Source organism: Terrapene carolina, unplaced genomic scaffold, assembly GCF_002925995.2.
Source record: "Terrapene carolina triunguis isolate 2854851 unplaced genomic scaffold, T_m_triunguis-2.0 Scaffold88, whole genome shotgun sequence".
NCBI lineage: Eukaryota > Metazoa > Chordata > Testudines > Emydidae > Terrapene > Terrapene triunguis.
In genome coordinates, this window is record NW_020664439.1 from 13405437 (window position 1) to 13430457 (window position 25021).

Sequence of the window (25021 nt, forward strand, 5' to 3'; positions counted from 1 at the left end):
TTTTTTTTTTTACAGTTTAGTTTTTTCCCCTTACAGCACTTTTATATATTTTCCAGATAAAAATTATGCTGTTTTAGGCCCCGATCCTGGAGTCAGACCCCTACAACCAGGCAGAATCCCATTAAAATCCTTGAAACATGAAGTGTCTGCTTTGTCTATTTATAATATAACCGAACTAAGACTGCAGCTTGATACTAAAGGAGATATGTTTATCTCAGCACGTTGCATAAAATGGGAACATACTCTCAAGAAGATGATCTGATAGATGTGTGGGAATTTTATAACACCAAGAATTTTTTTTTTGCACATGGACTTGCCCCAGTCTTCACCAAGAAACAGCAATTCACTTGCAAGGGGAGGGTGTGCACAGGCCCAGTATTGATCTAACATAGGTTACAGATCTATTACAATGGTAAAGGAGCCATTAGCTATTGAGTGAGGGAGGTGTCACAAAATGAAGAGTACTTAAACATACAAATCTGTCAAGTCAGATAATCACTTTTTACTAAGCTCCTAAAAGGAAAAACAGTTACTTATAATTCTGCAGATTTGATGGTATTATCCTATAGGATTCTCTCCTATGTCTCATGCTCTCAGTACAGGTCCACCTGGGCCTCAGATATGGTAGTTCAGCACGTGACATCTCCCCGCCTCCCACCGGGATCTCAGCACCAACAAAGGCTGTCCCAGGTAGAGATGTGCAATAGAGATTTAAAAATACTATTGCAATCATCAAACCCAACTTCTGTAGCATGGTCTGAGCTGTCGAGTGATGAGTGACAAATTCTCACTGGCAAACTTACTATGCCCTGGATCCTGCCCTGGGGCAAGAAGGCTATGAGTTGAGCTTTTCTTATAGATCTCTGACCTACTTAGTCTCTATGGGGGACAAGTCAAGACTTTGGAATCACTTGATTTAGGTGCCTAGTGAGCTTTTCAAAAGTGCACAGGAACCTAACGCCCATTGATTTCAGTGCATGTTAGGCACTTATCTGCATGCTGCCTAAATACCATTAAAAATCTGGCCTTTGGAACAAGGGAGTTCCACCCTGGTGCTGTGAGCATGAGCTAAGTGAGAATGAATTCTGTAGCGAAATATTTTTGATGAGCAGAGATTTACCCACTATTACTATTTATCAAGTAAATAAGCATTTCTTGAGAGCCACTTGCCCATGAAGTTGGGTACAGTAGAGATTTCCTGAAGGACATAGGCTAAAACAGCTAATGGGTTGGACATTATAAAAATTAAAATCACTAACACTGTAGGACCTGTTTTAATAGAAAGAGAAAAACAGTTATAAAAGTAGCACCTCTTAAAACGGAGCAACTTAAAATAGAGCAGGCAAGGGTTCTTTCAGATAATCATGAATCCTTGCACAGAGGATATTAAAAACTCTTGTGTGCTCAATGGGGTTCTCTTACCTTTGGTGGAATCTTTTACAACAATGTCAGAGATTTCAAAAAGTTTCAGAGGCAAAGGCATCTTTCTATTAGCAGCAATGGTCTTCAGGAGGCCAGGCAAGAGGCTGGTGCGTGCCACCTACAGGTCAAACATGAAATTGCATGTGTTAAACAACCTGGCAGATTGCTTAGGTGCCTTATCTTTTCTGGGTTTGCTTATTTGGAATTAGTTTTAAAATAGCCAGGTGAAATAATGCAGTAATTTCAGATGTTTATCGCTCTCTATTTTAGAATGATTAAACCTGAAAACGTAGATATCATGCACTTACTGCCCAAGGATCTCAAAGTATCTTATGAATGTGCATGAACATTCATATCCACATTTTGCAGGGGAAACCGAGGCACAGAGCACTTCAGAGGCGTTTCTGAGTTTGTACAGCACATCCATGACACAGGAAGGGAAAAAAACCCAGGACTTCTCATTCCCTGTCCCCAGCTCTAACTACAAGGTAACGCTGCTTCCAAATACATAGATTGAGAAATTCTCTAAGGAACTAAAACAATTCATACATATTTCTGATGCAAAGTGACATGTATCATCAGTTACACTTTCAAGCAACGTGTCATCATGTTGCAAGGGTCCTTGTGAATTTTTAAGTAAGAGAATAGCTAAGGGATGGGATGCTTCCTCTACTTCTCATTGTCAGTGGTGTGAGCTCCAGGGATTCTTGCTCCAGAGTAGAGGATCTAGTGGCTAGGAGCTCAGCAGCTCCTTTGCTTTGCAGTAGTGGATATATAATGGACAACTGAAAGCTATTTATTTGTGAGCCAGCTGTGAACCAACCTTAAAAATTCAAAATCAGCAGCCTGATGAGTGGTGCAAAAGCAGCAGCCAAGAGACCTGGCAAGGTGGCAGCCAGGTACGCAGGGAATTAAAATACGTGTTTAAACTCAATTTTGAAATTTGGATTTAAACTGATGAGGGCATAAATATATGAAGTTTAAACGTATAAAGACAATTCCTGTTGATACAGAAGGTAAATACTAAGGTGACTTCTGAACAGGCATCCATAGGCCTGCTGGGACTATCAATAGAACAGGTGATATTGTAAGATACTGCACTGTAATATGCTTAAAATATGTGAAGAGACTACAGTAATGGACAGCCAGAAATACCTAGGATAGATACACAAAGAAACAAACATCACGTACTCACATTAGTGTTTTTTCAAATGCAATTCACCCACATTTACTGTGCCCTGCCTTCAAATGCCGTCTTAATAAAGTGCCCCAGTTTTCAGATTGGCTCAGTGGGACTAGACTTTCCACTGGAATTTACAAATCATGGAAACACTTAAAGCCTGACTTTACTAACCTATATTTTGAGTGAAACTCGATCTCTCTGCTGAATTTTGGATTCTGCAACTACTCTAGATTCTGCTGATACAAATGGACATTTAGAGATTTAGGATTTAAAGGTGGAAATTACTGTAACAAAACAGGGCCCAATTTTGTCACCCCAATCCCATTGGGTAGTACCTCATTCCACTAAATTTAAATAGTTTAAAATATTACTAAGTATAAGGGGGGATAGAATTGGGCCCTCAGAAGAAACTGCAAGCAACTGTATTTTACATGTGCATAATCTCTCTATTGACTTCTAACTGCATTAAAAGTGGCCACCACATTTTATGTATTTTCTTTCCTTTTGATATTTAAGTTCCCTCCCAAATTGCAGGCTTTAAATGTGATTTTTGTAATGTTATCTTGCTGATTGGTAACTACCCTCTCAGATGGTTAGGGAAGCTGGTAGTGCAACAATTAGACCTGAAATTAAACTACTCACCTGAAATTCTGCTGTTTTGGGATTAGCTATGTGTACTGCTTTCGTTGAAGAGATGTCCACACCAAGTTTATCAGCAATATCTTCTTGGGAACACTGAGGGGAGAAAACAACAACAGTTAAATGGTTAAAATATACAGAGAACCATGATAGAACTTGATATCAAGAACAAACAATGCAAGATCAGCAATAGCTCTGCTGCCCCTTAACATGACCCTCTGATTGGCAATACTCACTTGTAAGCACAAAAGAAAGTGAGGAATGAAGCCTCAGCCTTATATCTAAGTGGGCTGGCTTATTTATGCATCAATTACTAACTAAAATAATGCTAGATTAACAGGAAAAGGCAAGAGTGTGTTAGCTTTTATCATGGGTAATTATCAATTTTAAAAATAAGAGGACAAATTCTTCCACTCTGATTTCCATTGAATAGTAACTTCCTGTGCAAGTAGTCCCAGTGGAATCAGTCCTACACTGAGCCTTCGAACAGAGAAAACAATCCCACTGGGACTACAGTACTTGCAGAATAAGGTACTACTGTGCATTGATAAGCGTTACACTATCATGGCTCCATTAGGCTCTCAAGGTATCTTTAAAAAGCTAGTTACTAAAATAGTACAAGTGACCTATTGAGCTCACTGATCATCTGTGCACACAGAGTGACAGAAACTACCATTAAGGCCATGCCTACACTTACAAGCTTACAGCAGCACAGCTGTACCAATACAGCTGTGCTGCTATAAGAACACTCCGGTAGCCGCGTTACGTCGACAGGAGAGAGCTCTTCCGTCAACATAATAAAACCAGCTCATCGAGTGGCGGTAGCTATGTCAGCAGGAGACTCTCCCACCAACAAGCGCTTATGCCGACAAAACTTATGTCGCTCGGGGTGTGTTTTTTCACACCCCTGAGCAATAAAAGTTTTGCAGACATAAATGCTAGTGTAGACATGGCCTAAGATTCACAGTCCAGATTTCCAGAATTTATAGCTCTACTAATGCATAAGGAAACTGATACATGAACACTGCTTGTAATTGAGGATTTGCCAGTATTCTGCTATCCTCCCGAGTGTTCTATTTGTGTTGGCAGTGCTCCAAAAGGGTGCTGATTGATCAAATGTGAGCAAAATTAGCAGCTGATACTATCGGAAAGAGTGGGCTTCTGAATGGAAAAAAAAGTGATCTTCAATTATTGCTGACCTTAGCAGGAATTTTTTATGATCAGGTGTTTTCAGATGTCTAGCTAAACTGTTAGCTGACTATGACATGACTGATTACACACTTGCTAAATCATACAGAACTCAATGTTACTCTTTTGAAGCTATCGTTTTGGGCTCAAACCAAAGAATGGATTACATGTGAGAATGACTAATGGACATTTCTCATCCAAAATGTAACATGAGGTTGCGGAATGGTGCAGCATATATGATACTGAAACGATAGGTGTGTTTCATATCTGTGTTTTAAGTACCTGGCAGTGATGTGCCAGAGCTCAGATATCAATGCCACAGCAGAAACACAGATGTGCAACACGCATGACACGATGCTGCAATTCATAAAGATCAGATAACATGTACTGCTTGGATGCATATAAATTCAGCATTTTGAGCATCCCAGTTATTTGATGTTGAAAACACTGAAGAGACATTCATTGAATTAATACATGAACAAAATCTGTGAAAGCTTTGAACACAGAAACACATATTATACTGCTCCTATCAGGGCCGGCTCCAGGCACCAGCTTGTCAAGCAGGTGCTTCGGGCGGCCGCTCCGGAGGGGGGCGGCACGTCCAGGTATTCGGCGGCAATTCAGCGGATGGTCCCTCACTCCGCCTCGGAGCAAAGGACCTCCCGCCGAATTGCCGCCGCAGATCGCGATCGCTCTTTTTTTTTTTTTTGGCTGCTTGTGGCGGCCAAAACCCTGGAGCCGGCCCTGGCCCCTATCATTGTACTACTACAGATAATCGAACTACACTGCATATTGGCATAGTGAGAAATAACTGGTAGCTATTATCCTGGATAGTCCACTGGGATTGTGGACTAGTTAGATGGGCCAAAGTTGAAAAAAAATCACATCTGAACCTCCTGGAAGTCAGGAGACAGAAGTCTGAAGAGAAATTTGAAGCCAATTTTATAGTTTTACATTATCCCATTACATTAGGACGGGGTGGGCAAACTACGGCCTGCGGGCTGGATCCAGCCCCTCAGGGCTTTGGATCCAGCCCGCAGGATTGCCACCCCTGTGGTGCTGCGGGTCCCGCACCGCTCCCAAAAGTGGCTGGCACGACGTCCCTGCGGCCCCAGTGTGTGTGTGGGGGGGGGAGGGGCGCGAGGGCTTCGTGCACTGCCCTCACCTACAGACACCACCCCCTGCAGCTCCCATTGGCCGGGAACAGGGAACCGCAGCCAATGGGAGCTTCGGAGGAGGCACCCACAGGCAAGGGCAGCACGTGGAGCTCTCTGTCCCACCCCAGGGACGTGGTTCCGGCCGCTTCCGGGGGCGGCGCGGGGCCAGGGAGCCTGCCCTGGCCCCAGTGCGCGCCGCTGCCACCCCGGACCCGCTCCAGGTAAGTGGCGCCGGCCTGGAGCCCGCACCCCTCCTGCACCCCAACTCCCTGCCCTGAGCCCCCTGCCACACCCCTCCTGTACCCCAACCCCCTGCCACACCCAACACACCTTCTGCACCCCAACCCTGTGTCCTGAGCTCCCTCCCACAATCCACACCCTTCCCTGCACCCCAACCACCTGTCCTGAGCCCCCTTCCACAATCCACACCCCTCCCTGCACCCCTGCCCTGAGCCCCCTCCTGCACTCTGCACCCCTACCCCCACCCTGAGCCCCCTCATACATCCCGCATCCCTCCTCTGTCCCAATCCCTTGCCTTAAGCCCCTTCCTGCACCCCGCACTCCCTCCCGCACCCCAACCTGCTGCCCCAGCCCTGCATGCAATTTCCCCACCCAGATGTGGCCCTCGGGCCAAAAAGTTTGCCCACCCCTGCATTAGGATTATGGTATTTGGTTTCAAAGGGTAAAATTTTCAAAGACACTTAAGTGCTGTAGGAGCCTAAATCCCCTAAATCCAATTGAAAGTCAGTGTCATAAGCCACTTAGATGATTTTGAAAATATTATCCAAATATTAACTGTGAATCAGATAACAGTCTCTGAAAGGAGGATGAGTGTACTTTCAGGGTGCGTGTGTGTAGTTTTTGCACCACATACAGGGTCAGCTATTAGTTATATAAATCTCATGCATTTCTGAAAATCCTTTCTACATCTAGAGCTACTCAAATCCAAAGGCACAATCTGGTACAAATTCTGTGGCCACATTAGCACGTGGGGACCTGCCATTATGTTCACCCAAGAACTTATTTAGCATACTAAAAATTGTTTTAAAATCTATTCTGAAGAGTTGCTGTGCATTGATAATATCTGATTTGCTAAACTAAATATGGTCACGTACATTTAACATTTTTTTAAAACATTTATTAGTCTGCATGATCAACTAATTGTCTGCACAATTCCAGTTTTCAAAACTACACTAACTGCAGTTACAGACATAACTGTGGTAAGAAGTACTCTCTGCTGTGAAACCCTGATCCCTTGCAAGGGTCTGAGTACTACTATAAACAACTATAACAGTCTATATCTGCGCAGGAACCTGAAAGTGAGACTGTTGTACGGGGACATAAGAGTACAATTAATGCATAATTTATACTTTTTAAAATGCTTTTAAAAGATCTGTAAAAAAAATGTGCTGACTGAGGCTCTGCATACCACTATTACAGCTCAAGCAGGCATTCACAGACAAGTTAAAATACCCAAGAAAGGGTTCAGAATGGAATGGCTGTGAACTCTGAACTGCAGTGTTATGTATGGGGTATCACTATTCATTTTGTTTCCACATTATTAAATTGTAACCAAATACATTTTGTTTGTTATTAAACTCTGACAATCTTGAGAAACAGTCTGAGAGTCTTCTAACTCGGTACTATTCATATTAAGTGAAACTTAAAACAGTCCATTTCAGCATCCATATTTTACCTCTATATTTTGCAATATATGCCAGTCAGCAATTCAATTCCTCTGAGGACACAAGCTCACACAACACACATTATACTGTAATACCAAAACATTAGCAAACAAGCATGTCCCAAAACAAGATCACAACATTTACACTGCATGACACTGTAAGACTATGATGTTCTGATTTGGCTCCCTAATTGTTTCAGCATACAACCAAAAAATCCCAAAGTTAATAAAATGTACCAGTGCAAAAGTGAGTGCTTCAGTGAATCCAGCAGCTGCCAAGTCCTGTCTCAGAAGTTCTGTGAGCTTATTGAGAGGAAACTAAAAGAAAACAAGACAGTTTTTATCTTCAAACTGAAAATATTTATGATGCTTTCCTGGATAATTCTGCATGTTACATTACAAAGAATATTGCTAGTAAGGTTGCTTGCATGCTTTAAAAAACAAACAACAAAAGCATCAACCAGCTGACTGAGAAAATGAATCTTCCAATTAAAGATTTAATATCAGGTCCATGCTTAAACCCTGTCTTTTTTCCAAGCACCAGCCACCACTGGTCTTGGCTCTACTCAGATCAGTTGGGCATATGTTTTGTATCCAATCCATGGTAAATGCCTCACAGCAAAGCATGTCCAAATATTGTTTAATTCTTTGGCTCTGTTTTTCTCAAAACCCTTCTGGCATACACTAGTCATTTACTGACAATATAGAGGATTTATTTATGGGGACAGTCTTACTTGATTGGCTATGGTGTATGTTTTTGGAATAGTCATCTGAATGTTGTTATAACCATAAGCTATTGCTGCATCTTCTATGATATCACATGCATGGATAATGTCCGCTCTGGTAGGAGGGATTTCAATTTCTATACTGTTCCCATTCCCTGTGACATGTGACTTCAAACACATCCTGGTCAGCAGCTTTGCAAGACTTGATGGCGTTTCACTAAAACAAGACAACAGAGTCAGTATTTGGGGACTTTTACATCACATTGATTAGCTTTTAAATAAGATACTACCTTTAATTTGCACAGTGCCTTCCATGCAAAAGAATCTCAAAGTATTTTCAAACTGTATACATATGTATCACCTATCAGTGCCACCTCTGAGATAAAACATGACAGCAATTCTCTAGCAAGCAAGACTACACAATAATTATAGGAGGGAATGAAGAATCACTCACTTAGTTGAATGGCATCTTTAGGTAGCTGATATAATTACTCAAGTTAGCATACCAGTTTTTAGTGCATTCTAAAATTCAACTGAACACACAATATGTAAGTTATAAAAATATCACAATAACCGGTGTATTTTACCACAGCTCATTAATTTCAATTAAATTAATAAAAGATAGGTTTGCATAACATACCTGATTCCAATTTTCTTGTTCATTAAATCAGGTTTCACTTTTTCTCTTCGGTAAGCCAGTTCCTACAAGGGGGAAAAAAAGGTTTACGCAGAAAGTTACATTTGTGTCTACTAAGATCTAGCTGTGACATCTTTCTAATCCAACTTCTTCTGACAGCACTGACAGCCACAGAAGAGAAGTCTGTAATGCGGGGTTCGGCATAATATTTTAGAATAACCGTAATATACTTTAAACAAACAACAACCTGATATGCTAGAATAAAGTTACTTTTAGTTAAGATACAAGTTTATAGGCACCTTGAAATGTCTTTCAAGTGAACATTTGACAAAGAGAATACCAAAAACAAAGCACTGACACAATTAATGGTCATGCATGGGAGCTCAGGTTCCTGGAACTGACTTTGGAATTCTGCTTCTGGGAGTAGGGCAAATCAAACTACCAGGAAGGTAGCAATTCCTGACACCTTGAGCAGAGCAAAGAGATGACAGAATTCTCTCTTCCTTGTTTTACCAGATGTATAAATCAGATCAGGCATAGGCTTCTGTAAAACTCAATGCAGCTCTTGCAGCCACAGAAAGCAGCAGGAAAACATACACACAAACCAAAAAATAAAACAAGACCCTGTGATAAAGTTGTTAGTAAAATTGTTTAAATACAAAACAAACCCTCCTAAACAGTAGCCTCAAGAGGGAAAAGGTGAGTTAGTTCTTTTTTTGCTGTATAAAGGCCTGGAAACTTTGGGGGTTAAAGGTTTTTGTTCTGCTTTAGAAATATCTGGAATGATGTCTGGCTTTCTCCATTTTGCTGGAAGTCTGACCCAGGGATGTAGATACTGGATCTTTAATCTGAAAGGGAGAGATTTGGGGGGGTTTCTCCCCCCTCCCCCCCCCCGTTCATTTACTGCACTGAGTCAAAATGACATCATCAAAACAAAAGATACCAATATAGCACTATAAGAAGTCTGAATCTAAATAAAAGTCACTTCTCATCTCGATTAACCAAATTTCACTTGCTTGATATCTATGCTAAGCCTAACTAGATCCCCAGTTGTCCACAGCTGCTTTCAGGAAAAACGTGGGATCATTTCCATTCTGCTTATTTTTAACAAAGCAAAAAAAAAGCACTAGCTATCACCCTAATCCTGCAGAGACATCCATGGGTGGGCACCCAAGCACATGCAGAGCCCCTCTGAAGTCACTGTGCAAGCATCTGCCCATGGGCAGTTCCTTGTATGATTGGAGCTTTCAAGAGCAAAGGACCAAAAAAGCAACATTAAAGTTATTTAACTGAAAGGCATCAAAAACTTTCCAGATCTGATAAATCAAAAAAGTTAAGCCAAGGATGATATCAATTGCCCATCAGTTTATAGTGGGTGACAGCTGTGGGGGGAAACTTCAAGATAAGCAATGATTGCAGGAAAAAGCAAGTTCTATGGGCTTTTGACCTAGATTACATGCCTTGATTGTAGCTATACTTACTACTGGATCAGGCATAATATATTTCAAATGGGTTCTAAGCTACAGCAGTGACCTCAAACCCATTTTAAACCTTCCCCTTCTTTTGGGATATCAGACTACTTTAGCAGTCCTACATTTTTAGCTTTGACAGAAATGGAATGTTTACAGGGAAAAGGCTAGTGGGATTGCAGGAAATGAGGACTGTGTCACTCTCTTTTACCAAACCCTCATGGGTATAGAAATCCATTTCCCCCAGTCATCTCTAGAATACTTACTGGATAGATGCAGGTTTTTCCATTATGATAAGTTACTTCTGCTGCTTCAACACTGAGGGGGGGAAAAGTCAAAGTGTGTAAAATGTGGGATTTGACCAACAAATCTGATCTCATTGACAGTAAAAGATTATACTACTCACGTGAATTGCTTCTCACAATATTCACTAAACATCGTGACTAAGATATCGAGGACAATTTTTGCCTACAAGAATAAAGAAATACAACCACATTAAAATCTGTGGGTTCTGCTATTTATTTTAAATGATGCAAAATATCATATTTTCTTTGTCATGCTTCAGATGTTTAACTTATAATAGAGTGAACACTGCTCTGTTTATTCCTTTAACAAAAAAATGGAAATCTAGAATGCAAAATACAACTTTACATCTCATGAGTCACATTCAATTAAAAGAAAAAAAAATGTTTGGCTTCTGTAACAAAGAAGTCCCTTCAAAGACATGAAAAATGGAAGGCTTTGGATGGCACTGAAGTAGACTCAGATTTTAGCTAAATTCAGCTCCCAAAGACATGAGAGCCATTATTACAATTTAGGTCTGGATCTTGCAAAGACTTACTCTAATGAGCAGTCCCACTGAAGTTAAAAGAAGAAAGAGTTTATAAGTTCTAGGACTGTGCATTATCTGTAAAAAAACAGGATCAGATCAACCTAAACTGTAAAATCTGTTTTTTTGAGGAGGATATTTTGAGACGTTAGTGTAACAAATGAGTCATAAGATTCAAATCAGTTTCTGTGAGACATCAAAAAACCTATTTAGCCTGAGGCAGACATTTTCTTTAGACATACTGAACAACATCCATTTTAATGTTCGTAAGTTGTAAAGAAGTAAAAAAGCACAATAAAGGTGTTTATTGTTGGGATTCCCTCCAAGACCTCTTTCCACTCAACTTCCCAAGAACTCAGTTCGATTCCAGACTTTGTCACTCAGGTAATTTTATTTGTCATACAGCAATGCTAGACTGAGTTGATCAGACTCAAATGCAGGATACATCACAGCTCCAAAGTTGCACAGAAACCCTCTCCCTTTAAATACATTACACATCTCATTGTATTTATTATACATTGCATCACCGTTTTTGTCTTGGCTTGGTTACTTTGCAGCATGCACTGTCCATGGTTCAACTTAGAAATGTGAAGATGAGGTAAAGAGGAACTTATTTTGTCCTTGTTATCTAGTTCATAGTAAATAGTTCCATGGGTCTAATCCCTCTTCTTAGTTGGCTCAGACATTCTGTCTTCTTAGCCTGCTGACCTATGCACTTATCTTATTTAGCACAAACACACTGTTTTCAACCTGATGATTCATTAGCTTCCCTAATTCTATCTTCCAAAAATGAGGCCTCCCTCAACGTGTTAATTATATTTATCAGCCTTGAGAATGCCCTCCCAACACACAAAAATCTATTTTAACCCTTGCAGTATATGGATTAATTTTAAAAGTGTTCTTGCTTTTACAAAGCATAAGTTAGACTCTGCCAAAATTCTCAAAGGAGTGAATGTGCATCCAGAAAAGTTGCTTGGTCTTGCAATTACCAAAATTGGTGGGGAAAGGCTGCCTTTGGGTTGACACAGTGAGAACTGTACCCCTACTAAGAAGTGTCCTCATGTTTGGAAACTTGGTCTTTAATTTCATATGACTCTCTCTCTCTCTTTAAACAAATTAGAATAGAATTATCAAGAAGAAAGGCATCCCCAAGAAGTTTTATTGCTAAGAGGTCAAGGGGAAAATGATTCTTTGTAAAGAGAACTCTGCTAATATATAATAATCAAGGTATTTTTCACTTTTCAGAGCTGTTCAAACACAGAACAACTATCAACAAGAAAGAGTATTTAATTTGAATTACTCTCAAATTGAATCAGTATCCGTGCAGGAACAAATATGCCTGGCCCTGAACAAATGGAACTAGAAACAGTTTTAAAAATGTAAGTTATCCCCAGAGCAGTAATAAAAATGAAGCATAAGGAGAAGCTGGTTAATACACTCCCCAAATGGCCCCTCAACTTTTCCTGCTCCAAAATGTATAATATATGCCAATCTACAGTATTTGTTTGCACGATGGTCCTGTTACCCCAGAAGAAAACAGCTACATGTACACCATATATGACAACATATCAAAGACAGTAAAGCTTCATTTACCTTTGTAATATCAGTGGCTGTGCATTCAACAAACACATTTCTGGTATTTAGGCTTATTTTTGTATGGTCTCCTACAATAAAAAAAATACATGCACACATATTAAAAGATGTTAGCATAGTTCTTAGAACATCACATATTGATTCACCTTATTCATAATCCGGTGACATTGCTGTTGTCTTCCATTGGCCAGAAAATCACTTTTCCTGCTGCACCAACAGCTCTTAAATAGAAATTTTGAGTCTCCTCTCATAAATCAAGAGGCAAGAGTGAAGGCATAATAGCAGTGATACACTGTCTTGTGTGGAAAATTGGGGTCCAAAGTGAACTTGGGATACCCATTTTTGGGAGGTTGCATGGGTCTGTGGGTGCTATGAAGGCAATATCAGCCTCCAGTCAGGGAAGGCAAAATAGCAAAACAATGCCCACCTCGTGGTCATAACTAGCATTGCACTCTCAGAGGATGTGGTTTGCTCTCCTTGCTCTAGCAAGTGCCAACATCATGACTGTGGCTTATTAGGCTGCAGGGTTAGGAAAGCACCCCTGAATAAAGAGACTGAACATTTTTAAAACATCACTCAGATTGACAAATAGCCTAAGGATAGGTCTATACTTGTGGAGATGTATAGAGTACAGAAATTGCACACGCAGCTAACATGGATATAAAGAGCAGTGTAGACGGTAAGGCATTGCTTGGATGAACCAAGCAGAGACAAGCTTGAACCCTAGCGTATAGACCCTTCATGGCTCTCTACACACCAAGCAGTGCTTCCCACATGTACACTGCTATTTTTAGCAGTGTAGAGTCCCCCTGCTGGAGCCTTTCCCTGCTGCAGTGAAAGACTTCCGCAGCAGAGAAAAACTCTGGCAGTGAGGAGGCAGCAGCGACCTGCTGCCACAGCCTTTTCCCCCGCCTTGCTGGAGCCTTTCACTGCCACGTGTAGCTACGCAGCTGGTCTTTCACTGGGGTTTGTAGCTTCACATACCCAACATGCCTCCACAAGTGTAGGCAAGGTCTAAGTCACTACTCTGAAGAACTGAGGGCTTTTTCTCGACATGCCCTAGGTAAAGCCTAATGGGAAGCACATTGGGATACACGGGGTCTTCCCTGCTTTAAAATAAGAGAGAGAAAACAAACAGCCCATATCTAAACCAAAGACATTGGTCAATATTTATTTATCAGTCTAGTGGTCAGACACTTCTTGTGAAAATTCAATAACCTTACCCACCTTTGCCCCTCCCCCAAAACTGCCTCATGTGGAGAGAAAGGATAGCCCACTAGTTAGAACACTAGCCTGGGACTTGGAAGACCTGGGTTCAATTCCTTGTTCTGTTATAGACTTCCTGTGTAACCTTGGTCAAGTCTGTGTCTAAGTTCCCCTTCGGGGGAGGGAGGGGAGAATAGCACTGACCTACCTCTGGTGAGAGGAGAAATATGTAAAAATTTTGTGAGTGTTCAGATCCCATGGTAATGAGAGCTGTATAACATGGATAGCAGAACAACACTGACAAGACAGGCTTCAAGAAGAAAGAATTGGTTATTGGAGTTTTGAGGGGGGTTTGTTGTTGTTTTTGGCCAATTCACTGTTTGAAGGATCCCAACTTGCAGCACAAAAGCTAAAAAAGAGCAAGTAAAATTTTGGAGCTCTCTCAGACTGATATAAAGGATTAAAGTTTCCACAATGCAGAGAGTGCCATGGCCAAAGCACACAATTTCTCCCCAGAAAGGCTATGAATTTTATTTGTGAATACTACAGGAACAGCACCAAAACTCCAGAAAAACTGATGTCCCATAGTTAGTTATAAGTCGTGTGTGTGGCCCCATTCCTCACAATGAGGTCATGTTAAGAAGTGAGGAGGATCGAGGAGTTACACACCAGTGTATCTTGTGATCTCTTTACCAAATTGCCTCCGTCATGCCCCCTGCACACTGAATACACTCAATTGTTCTAGGATCAGTTCAAGGCAAATATAACATCACGTTGCAATCAGACCTGGGTGGGAAACAGTTTTCCCATCCCACAAAAAGTTTTGAGATTTCAAAAATGTTCCCATTCCATATCAGGATAAAACCTGAAACCTTTTGAATTTTTTTGTGATAAACCAAAGAGAAATCCACCCTACAACAGCCAGTTGCTAGGGCACTCACCTGGGATAATAGAGCAGGAATTTGAACCTGCTTCTCCCAAATCCCAGGTGAGTACCCTAATCACCAGACTACGGCTATTCTGTTTTCTCTGCCCCTCAGCTCCAGTCCCATCCATTCATCCTTGGTCTGAGAAACCTCTCCTTACAAAAGTTTTGTTGAAACTGGTATGTACTTGCAAAAAGTTCTGTTTCAACATTTTCCAACGAAAAAATATTTAGTTGGAAAATTCCTGACCAGCTCTAGTTAATGTTCCCACAATAATCTAAAATGAGCATTCATATGTTTGCATTTCAAGAACAATAAGATGCATCAACTTTAACCTTGAAACATCTCTGAAACATCATCCCTTAAAACAGTGGTTCTCAAAGCCGGTCTGCCACTTGTTCAGGGAAAGCCCCTGGAGGGCCAGGACGGTTTGTTTACCTGCTGCATCCGCCGATCGCGGCTCCCACTGGCCGCGGTTCGCCACTCCAGGCCAATGGGGGCTGCAGGAAGCGGCGGCAATCACATCCGTCGGCCCGTGCCGCTTCCCGCAGCCCCCATTGGCCTGGAGCGGCGAACCGCGACCAGTGGGAGCCGCGATCGGCCGAAACTGCAGATGAGGCAGGCAAACAAACAGGCCCGGACTGCCAGGGGCTTTCCCTGAACAAGCAGCGGACCGGCTTTGAGAACCACTGCCTTAAAACACACCAAGATATATGAAATTTAATTCAGCCTTTTGAATTATTAAAACGCAAGCAGCTGAAATGTTTAGAGCTAGAATAATCTGAAGCTGCAATAAGCCTAATCAAGAACATTTCCAAAAGGATCAGAGACTGTGGCTGACAACACATTCAAATTTGGAACAGCTGTCAAACATCAGAGATAGATAAAAGTACACTGCCTCTTAAGATTCAGGTCAGCTGTTTAAGATTTGTAGGGATGACTAGAGAAACACATCCAAAGTGAGAATGTCATTGGCCATCAGATCAGTCACTGTTGAGAGTGTCAGACCCTGATTACATAAGAGTTACTGACTCTTGGTCTAAACTCTTATTGTGGGCATAATGAATCTACTTTTGTCTAAGGAAATATTCTTGCCAGTATCCTTGATCTACTTCACTAGTCACCAGAAATGCCTTCCCCAAATCATCCATGAGTCCCTCTCATAGTCAGAGGAAACACTGTTAGAAACCATGCCAACAAAAATTCCAGCCCCCAAAAAATTATTTATTAATCAAAGCCTTCTGAACTCATTTTTTGTATACCGAATGCTCTCACAGTAATTGATTCACGGTGCTGATAATTACACTGGATTCACGCCCAGGCAAATGGATCAGCATCCCCTATTACCTACAACACAATGAGAGATACAAATTCTACCAGTTATAGATTCACCTTGAACAAAACTCTTCAGCCAAATGACCAATGAGTAATAAGCCTGTACCTGTTATGCCTATCTCATAGTTGCTCATGAAAGTCCCACCAAAGAAGTCCATCATTTAGTTTCCAGTGGCAAGGGTACCAGAAACATACATGGCATTTATAGTGAAGAATAAATGAAAAAATTGTGACACCATTTTAAGAAAAATGAAACAACCCACATATACTCAAAAGTTTGTTGGCTACACCATCAGAAAAATAATAGTGACAAAATAATAATATGTAATCTTACCATTGATGATTGGTGGCATCGAAAGAACGACACCGTTGCTATCGTAGATAACTGGATAAAGTGGTTTGTTTTCAATTATGTGTAAATAATGCTTAAGTTGGCTGTCAGTCTGGAGAAATAAAGCACAAGTTGATTTCACATTATCTTAATCATGAACCATCACCATATGACATAATCCCTCAACTGTAGCATTAACAGGAGTTTTGCCTGAGTAAAGGATTAGGCTCACAGATATTACTTCACTACAGAAAGTTGTTTAAAAAAGCAAGAAAGCCAAGAAACAATTTTCTATTTTCTCATTTTAACACTAACTTCAAAATGTTACTTCTTAATCTATGAGTAGGAGGATCACAGCCACACTGTCTTACTCAAGCCAAACACTGTGATTGTTCATCGTAAAGGAACTTCCATTTCTTGTCCTAAGCACAGAGCACTAAGCATGCTAAAGTAACTGTGTCCCAGCTTTACAGCAATTGGTCTTAAAGGTGGCAAAAGTTAGCAGCAGAACAATAAAGAAAAGAAAATATTCTAGTCTCTTAGTACTGATGGGTTTACACTGAAATGCTCTTCAGCATCTGATCCAAATGATTTCATGTTAAAAGAGCCATGATAGCGGGAGTAGGGAGGGGGGGTGTTTTATTTTAAATATAAACATCTGTTGCCAGAACATGAAACATATTCTACTAGACAATGCAGTTTTCTTCTGTGTATTCCTTCTAGCCTCTCTATTCCTCCTTGCTTGTTCTCTCCTTCAGTGTCCTGCCACATCAGTTTAGATAGAGCATATTGGGGCTCTCTTTACTTGCTATGAAAAGCTTATGTGTCCCATGGTGCTTTATAGAAAGACAACACTTTGAACACTTCCATATTAGAAAAGTTACTATTTAAAAACAGACTTGATATGACTTCTTCCTACTAATCATCGACCCACACATGGGGTTCTTTTAATTGTGGCGGGGAGCCAAGAATGGCATCTTGTTAAGCTTGAGCACTGTAAATAGCCACCCTCTCCTGCTACAGCCAGGCGAATATTTCAACATCTTCTGCAAATACATGATCAAATAAAAACAAAAAAACAAAAAAAACTGCATTTGCTTCAGCTGTGCGTTCACCCTTCATGTGTTCAGTTTCCTGTCAGTAAGCTCATTCCTAGAATATTCATGGGATGTTCCAGAACCATGAGCATTAAGGCAAGATGTTCATGGAAAGCAATCTTTGTGTTGATAAATGTGACTATTTGCTTCAGAAGCCTGATTCCAAGAGTTATGTTTATCCAAAAAACAATACCATGTGATTTACATGGGTAATAAAAACTGAACAGCACAGCACAATTTTGAATATCAAATACAACCAAATGCTCATGAACAATTCAAAGACCAATGGTGAAATGCTCGCTCCATTAGACTCAATTGCAAAACTCCCATTGACTTCAATGGGGCCGGATTTCACCCTAAGAGCTAGTTGCAGAAATTAGGTGAGTAATGTCAAATAAATATGAAAGAAACGTAAGTTGCTCAATTCAAAACAACCGTAAGGAGTCAAATGGAGAATGATTGAAATAATTTAGCCTATTATACACCACAACAGTAAAAAGATGTACTATTCTCAGGGTTTGTTTTTTAAAAAGGTAAAATCCAGATATGTTCTATTAGTGATAAGAATTCATCACACTGAATTAAAAAAAACAAACACCCTCATTGTATTTTTATTACAATTTCTATCGCAACAAAATTTAAAACCAGTTCCACCAACATATGAGGCTGATACTTTGTTCACTATATTTTGGTGAGCACACATAGGAATTTTAAGGTATTTTTGTGACAACTGGAGGACCTCTATTTTGTTCCATGAAAACAAATGGAGCATATTAAAGCGGAACTAAAAAAAAGGCAGCTGAATACACCAGTTATAATCCTTCAAATCAAATATTTGTCATATTTCATACAACCATCTCCAGGACTGAGATAACTGGATATGGAGCCTTTTAGCTAGTACACCATTTCACATTTAGCTCTGTGTACATTAGACTGTGATCTCACATCAGCAGTAAACAAAAGTTACCTTTTCATGTGTCTGTTTGGTGCTCTGCATAAAATGAACTTGTGGTCTAGTTCCAGTTTCTAGTGGAGAGGTGGCCACAACATAAAATTACCACCACTATTGGCAATATCTGCAGAGGTGCCAATCCCAAGTCTTGCAATCCCTCTAGAAATTGAGATTTCAGCACTGCATGTGAAGAGTTTGGAAAGGACACCTACCCGATATAGATCCATAATTTCAGAAGCAGTATACTCCTTGGACTGATTCAGGGGCTTGAATCTAATTTCTGAAGGAGGTCTAGCTGTATAAGTAAATGGACCAGAGATTGTGTCCAGGTCATGGGTACCAATCGCTACTAATGCTCTTTTCCTACAAAGGAAACAAGGTAAAACAACAATGACTTTTTCTATAGGTATTTGGAGTTCATTTGAGGTCACGTCCTCTGAGGCAGTACAGTCTCAAACATGCACATAGCTAACTGTTGAAGCAGAATAGCAATTTTTACAAGTGTGGAAGCACATAGAGGTAGTAGCATTCTGACTCCAGTATGCATGGTACATTGGCTCTGTAACAACACACACAACAGTCAAATGTAAATCTCATGGGACTGTGGCAGAGAGTTTACCCAAGAGGCTTCTTCCACTACTTATCTAGCAGACGTCACCCCCTTATGGCGAAATGCATTGAGAATTGCCAGTATCAAGCAAGACAAATGAAGAATGTCAAAGAGCACTGCTGAAAAATATTTATCTAAGCATGAGTGTAAACATAACATTTCTCTGGAAAAGTGAACAGCAGTCCACATCAAGAATCAAATTAAATATTTCACAATAAAAAAATATTAAGCCAACCTAAATGGTGATGTACCATATGCTTTATTCTCACTGGATTTAAAAACTAACCTGCAGATGTTCTGATGTAGTTTTTCTTGTAGGTCAATGAAACTATCATAGCGATCCTTGGAAAAAGTTATGTTACGAAGGACTGCAGCTACAGCATGAGGACGAACTTGGGCAGTCTACAATTTATAAGAGCGGTACAGTTACAAATGATAAAAATTTCATATATGCAGAATTTATAAAAATTAAATTCTCACATTGAAACAATGTGCATCTTGAACTTTTTGAAGTGCTTAACACTTGCTTATAAAGATGTATACTACAATGGAAAAGGCACAAAGAGTATCCATATCCCCAAAGGAAATAGTTTACTTTTAGTTTGGTAAAGGAAAGAGGATTTTCTCTACAGAGAATACAGTTTCCGAAAACCATCAGAGATGCACAGGTATGAATTTTCCTGAAATAACATGGTTATCCTTTACGAAGTAATTTGTATAGTATTCCCATATCAGCTACAATGTAGACCACTATTTACAATGTACATCACTGAATGGAGAAAACATTTAAACTTCTATTGCATAGGAAATAAGTTGTAGCCTTAGTCCGACTAAAATTTAAAACAAACTCAGTTATTACAACAAAGAGTCCTGTGGCACCTTATAGACTAACACAGGGGTCGACAACCTCTGGCACGCGGCTTGCCAGGGTAAGCACCCTGGCGGGCTGGGCCAGTTTGTTTACCTGCCGCATCGGCAGGTTTGGCCGATCGCGGCTCCCCCTGGCCGCGGTTCGCCGCTCCAGGCCAATGGGGGCTACGGGAAGCGGCACGGGCCGAGGGATGTGTTGGCCACGGCTTCCCACAGCCCCCATTGGCCTGGAGCGGCGAACCGCGGCCAGTGGGAGCCGCGATCGGCCGAACCTGCCGATGCGGCAGGTAAACAAACTGGCCCAGCCCGCCATGCATCTGATGAAGAGGGTATTCACCCACGAAACCTTATGCTCCAATACATCTGTTAGTCTATAAGGTGCCACAGGACTCTTTGTTGCTTTTTACAGATCCAGACTAACACGGCTCCCCTCGGATACTCAGTTATTACAGAGTATGTTTGATGGTGATGAAGCTTTCAAGATACGGACAAAGAATCAGCAAATAATTTCACCTCTTCAGTAATAATCAGCCTTTGAACGTCACTATTCGCTGGCATAATCCTTTTGTATCTAGGGGCCTTTATCCTAAAACAAAAATGGAAATAAAAAGTTTACAACTGAGCGTGAAACATTCTTCCAAAAAGAGCACAAGGAGGAAACATTAGAAAAGTGTCAATGTGCTTTATGGTGAAAATGTTATCAATTTTATTAGTATTTAAAATTCTGTAAAAACTGTTAACATATATGTAAAGTTTCCTACTAACTTAAGTATAGTGTACTATGAAATATATATGCTCAAAAAGACAACTCCACTGCAGTCAAAGATTCCTAAAAAAACTCGGACTTAAAGAAAACAAGAACACACCTGTAGAAAACTGTTTCTGTCACAGGGAATTCGATCCTGAGCACCCTCAATTTCCACTATCTTCAAGCAGAGGTGAGGGCACTTAGCACCTTGCAGGATCAATCCCAGGTTGTCTAACCAGATCAATCATTAATGTTAATGGTAATTACTTACACAGAAAATTTCAGAGAAATCGAGAATTGAGAAAAGAGAAAATTTTGATAACATTATATATTATTTCAATAACAATATCAACAATAAATAAATAAATAAATAATAATCTTAAAGACCTCCTTTAGAAAATTAGGAGAAGGAATCATCACTGTCATTCTCAGACTATGCATATCACACACAGTTGCCTTCTACTCTGTGAAAGAGTACTGCTGTGAGCCTCCCTGAACAAAATTTGCTGGAGCGTAGAAAACATTTTGGCAATTACAGTGAAGTTATAGATCAGAGATCCCTCACAGGCCAAGCAAATAGCACTTTTATTAATCAGCTGCTTAACGTTAATAAGCAATGTATGAGTTTAGCCTAATCAAATACTGAAATATAAAAACCTCACAGTGCTAGAGTACCTTTCTTTAAAGACCTGAAGCCCTCGGACCAATCCTTCCAGACAAAGAAGATCATATCGGTTAGCAGGAACATCGATTTTATAGAGAATGATATCTGATGCACTCTCTGCCTTTCCATCACCTTGTTCTTTGCTTATTATGTCCTTCTCAGACGTCTACAATTAAACGAAAACTGAGTCACTAATAATGGCATAAATGAGCATTGAAGGTTCTTAGAAAATAGCATAATTTTAAATGTAAAAAAATAAATAGTATTCATTAACAAATGTGGTTTAAAGGGCATAATGTGGGTTTATATGTGAAATGGGTGCTTAAAGCATCAGAAACTGTACAAATTGAAGTACTTAATTGTACTACCTCTCAGATTCAGAAGTCTTAACACAATAACCCAAAGGAATATTTGTTTATTATTGGAAACAAAGACTAGCCCAGGCACAAGTGCCTAGGCTAGTAGACCCCAGTACAGAACTAGGCCTTATTATTTCTTCCATTTTGGCTGTAAATCAGTATCCCATCAGTAATGTCTGAAGTCTATTCTGAAATAGAGCATACAAGAAAAGAACCTTTGAATACATATAAATGATCTGATTAGAAGATTAACAATCACTTCAGACTAAACCAGAAATTAAAAAAAACACCAACACAATATCAGATTCAGTTTGACTCTGCAAAGATGTGGGTGCCAATACTAGAAAATTCTGATGCAGGATCAAGACCTCAACCACTACTTTTCAGTCACTATATAAAATGCCCAAAACACTAAGTTTTTGTGGAAGTTGTACAACCTTGCATAAAAAAAATAAATCCTAAGTAGAGTTTGTAAAGTATTTGCAACACAGAGCTACCAACATTGGAAGTTCTTGGTCCATACAGCAGAACAGTAGTGTCTTATACACTACTTATGATGTTCAGAGAGAAGGCTCTTTTACTGGTGGAGGGCAGCTAAACTGCCGAAGACCCAGCAGACTGGTCCCCTCTATCAAAACAGAACTGCAATCAATCCCCCACAGCCAAACGGCTAAAGACAAATGTAAATGTGATAAATGACAACATATTACTTACAATTTCATCAAGCTCCAGACCAAACTCAAAGCAAAGTTCATCAACTTCTTCATCAGCTAGGAAGAAAGAAAAACCACTCTGGTTAATTCTGGTTTCCAATAAACAGACCTCAGACTTCTGAAGACAACTCAGAAAAAAAGCACTGAATAGAATACTAAATGCTATTTGCAAGGGGGTTCGGGGGGGATCATTGTGAATTTTATCTTTATTTTTATTTTAGTAACAATTTCTGCTATACATATTGTATTTATTGATTTGTGAAATTCATAGCAAAAGATTTAGAACACAATATATCAGAGTTAGTATTGAGTACAATTGGTTGTACCATTAGCTTTTTTTCAGGTTAGTCTCCACACCGTATAACTTCATAAACATATAGCTAAGGGTAGCATAAAATCCCTCTTTATCCTGTAAAGGGTTAATTTCTCTTTTACCTGTAAAGGGTTAAGAAGCTCAGATAATCTGGAGGGCCCCTTTCTCATTGTTCTTAAAATCCAAGGGTTTGGGTCTGTGTTCACCTGTACCAACTGGTGAGGATATTATTCTCAAGCCTCCCCAGGAAAGGGGGTGTAGAGGCTTGTGGGGATATTTGGGGAAGGTAGGGCTCCAAGTGGCCCTCCCTGAATGTTTGTTTAAATCACTTGGTGGTGGCAGCGATACTAAGGCAAGAAAAAAAATTGTGCCTTGGGAAAGTTTTTAACCTAAGCTGGTAAAAATAAGCTTAGGGGGTCTTTCATGCGGGTCCCCACATCTGTACCCCAGAGTTCAAAGTGGGGAAGGAACCCTAACAATAACAGAACCGGAACACATCACATCAGCAAAAGAACAGACAAGCCCATGAGAAGCAGTGCACTAGCATCAACAATTACCTTCTCATTCAGTCAGCTGGGTATAAATTAGGATGCATAACTCATCTTATGACTTATGGAGAGGTCTAGTCTGCCAGAGAAATTGGGGAAAAGGAAGGGCTGTGGGAAAAGGTAATTTGGCTAAGATGTTTTATCTGCCAGGTCTACCTATCTTCCCTAATTTTTTAAAAATGTATTTCAGAATCCATCAACTATTACAATGAAAAAAAAATCCAGAACTCAGGGTTCAGAAGCCAAGCAATTTAAAAACTGCTTTCCCCAATATGCTGTTTTAAAATTAGACTGTAATTTTTAAGTGTATACCTATATTTTATCAGTAAGTGGGACTCAAATAGCATGTATGTGCACACAGAACCCGAAAAATCCACCAAGCCACGGCAAGCAAGAAGCTTTCCCAAGCAAATGCTATGAACTTCTGAAGAACCCAAGCTTTGATTAAAAGCGTTTTTAGCCCTTATGGCTGTGCAAACACACTTCCACATGGGCATTAAGTGTAAGTTATTGCAGTGACGTCTAAGCCTACCTGCAGCCAACCCCACACGGCACATACTGCTCCTTACAGATTTCCCCAGAGGAATCGACCCAGAGTCTTGTCAGTTTCACTGCTGGCCGCTATTACAGTCAGGACACTCAGATCGGATCAGCAGCATCTTGCTGCTACCGTGTTTCCCCGAAAATAAGACAGTGTCTTATATTAATTTTTGCTCCCAAAGATGCGCTAGGTCTTATTTTCAGGGGAGGTCTTATTTTTCCTGGAGCTTCGGGGCCTTATATTCCGGGGTGGCCTTATTATTGGGGAGGTCTTATTTTCGGGGGATGTCTTATATTACAGCAAGAGGCAAAACTGGAAGTAGGTCTTATTTTCGGGGGATGTCTTATTTTCGGGGAAACAGGGTAACTGGGAAAGCACCAAGCAAGAGCAGAGACAGACACCGGAGCTAGGGCTCGGTGGGGGGCAACTAAGTCCCCAGGTGCCAGTGACCTGAAAGCTGGTGACAGGCCAGAGCAGCAGAGAGCCCCCCTCGCTCGCCAGGCCCCACCCGCTCCTGCCCAGTCCCCGCTCCAGCACGGCGACCGCCCGCACTCACTATAGCGCCTGCCCAGCGCCTGGAAGAGCAGCTCCCGCTTCACACTGACCGTCGGCATGTCAGAAAGCTGAGCTACAGCCACACTGCGCATGCGCCTTCCGCGCACGCCCGCTGGAAGGACCCCGACCCCCTCGAACTAACCAGGCGCTGGGGCTGACCTAAAGCATCGCCTGATCTTCCGAGTCTCCTTCTGCTCCTGTACCAGCACTGCTGCCCTCCCCATCTCACGCTGCCCCGGTGGCCGGCTCGCACACGCTCTCCCCGTGCGGGACCCGCGGCGTGCGAGCGGAACGAAAGGAAGGATGTGACTGGTGTGAGATCAGGCAGAGCCAGGACACCTATGGACGCAGGACGATACGTCAGCCGGGTCGGTTCGGCCGAGCTGGCTCCGGCTGGTGAACGGACAGCGCGTAGGGCCCTGGGGTAGCGGCTGCCGCCCGCCTGTGCAGGGCCAGGCCCTCTCCCCGGCGATCCCGCGCGCCTTACTCAGCGGCTCCGGGCCCGGGAGGGGTGGCTCCCTCCCACCCACGCTCTGGCTCGGGGCCGCTGGGCGGCGGGGCTTTGGGTAGATCGAAACGTGACGCTTCCACCCCAAATGGTGGCGTGCGGGACGTTCCCCCGGGCTGGTCAGCGCCCTGGTGCGGGAGGGGGCGCGTCATAGGGGCTGGGGTACCGTAGCAGACAAAGCACTGCAGCCCCCCTGGGAATGGCACCGGGCCGCCCTTC

At 41.3% G+C, this 25021-nt stretch overlaps 1 protein-coding gene across 1 annotated transcript in view; it reads right to left on the reverse strand.

The window, feature by feature from the left end:
- The window catches only part of FARSB (phenylalanyl-tRNA synthetase subunit beta), a 54127-nt gene extending 29741 nt beyond the window's left edge, over window positions 1–24386 (reverse strand). Inside the window, exons 1-15 of the mRNA XM_024195478.2 lie at window positions 24296–24386; window positions 22339–22394; window positions 21277–21431; window positions 20367–20439; window positions 19270–19385; window positions 18586–18736; window positions 16328–16436; window positions 12527–12597; window positions 10511–10572; window positions 10371–10422; window positions 8639–8700; window positions 8008–8215; window positions 7511–7591; window positions 3248–3340; window positions 1423–1540 (exon numbers count right to left, since the gene is read on the reverse strand). Of these exons, the coding sequence (XP_024051246.1) occupies window positions 1423–1540; window positions 3248–3340; window positions 7511–7591; window positions 8008–8215; window positions 8639–8700; window positions 10371–10422; window positions 10511–10572; window positions 12527–12597; window positions 16328–16436; window positions 18586–18736; window positions 19270–19385; window positions 20367–20439; window positions 21277–21431; window positions 22339–22394; window positions 24296–24386 (1498 nt within the window). The remainder of the gene's footprint in view (window positions 1–1422; window positions 1541–3247; window positions 3341–7510; window positions 7592–8007; window positions 8216–8638; window positions 8701–10370; window positions 10423–10510; window positions 10573–12526; window positions 12598–16327; window positions 16437–18585; window positions 18737–19269; window positions 19386–20366; window positions 20440–21276; window positions 21432–22338; window positions 22395–24295) is intronic.
- Window positions 24387–25021: the final 635 nt, after the last annotated feature.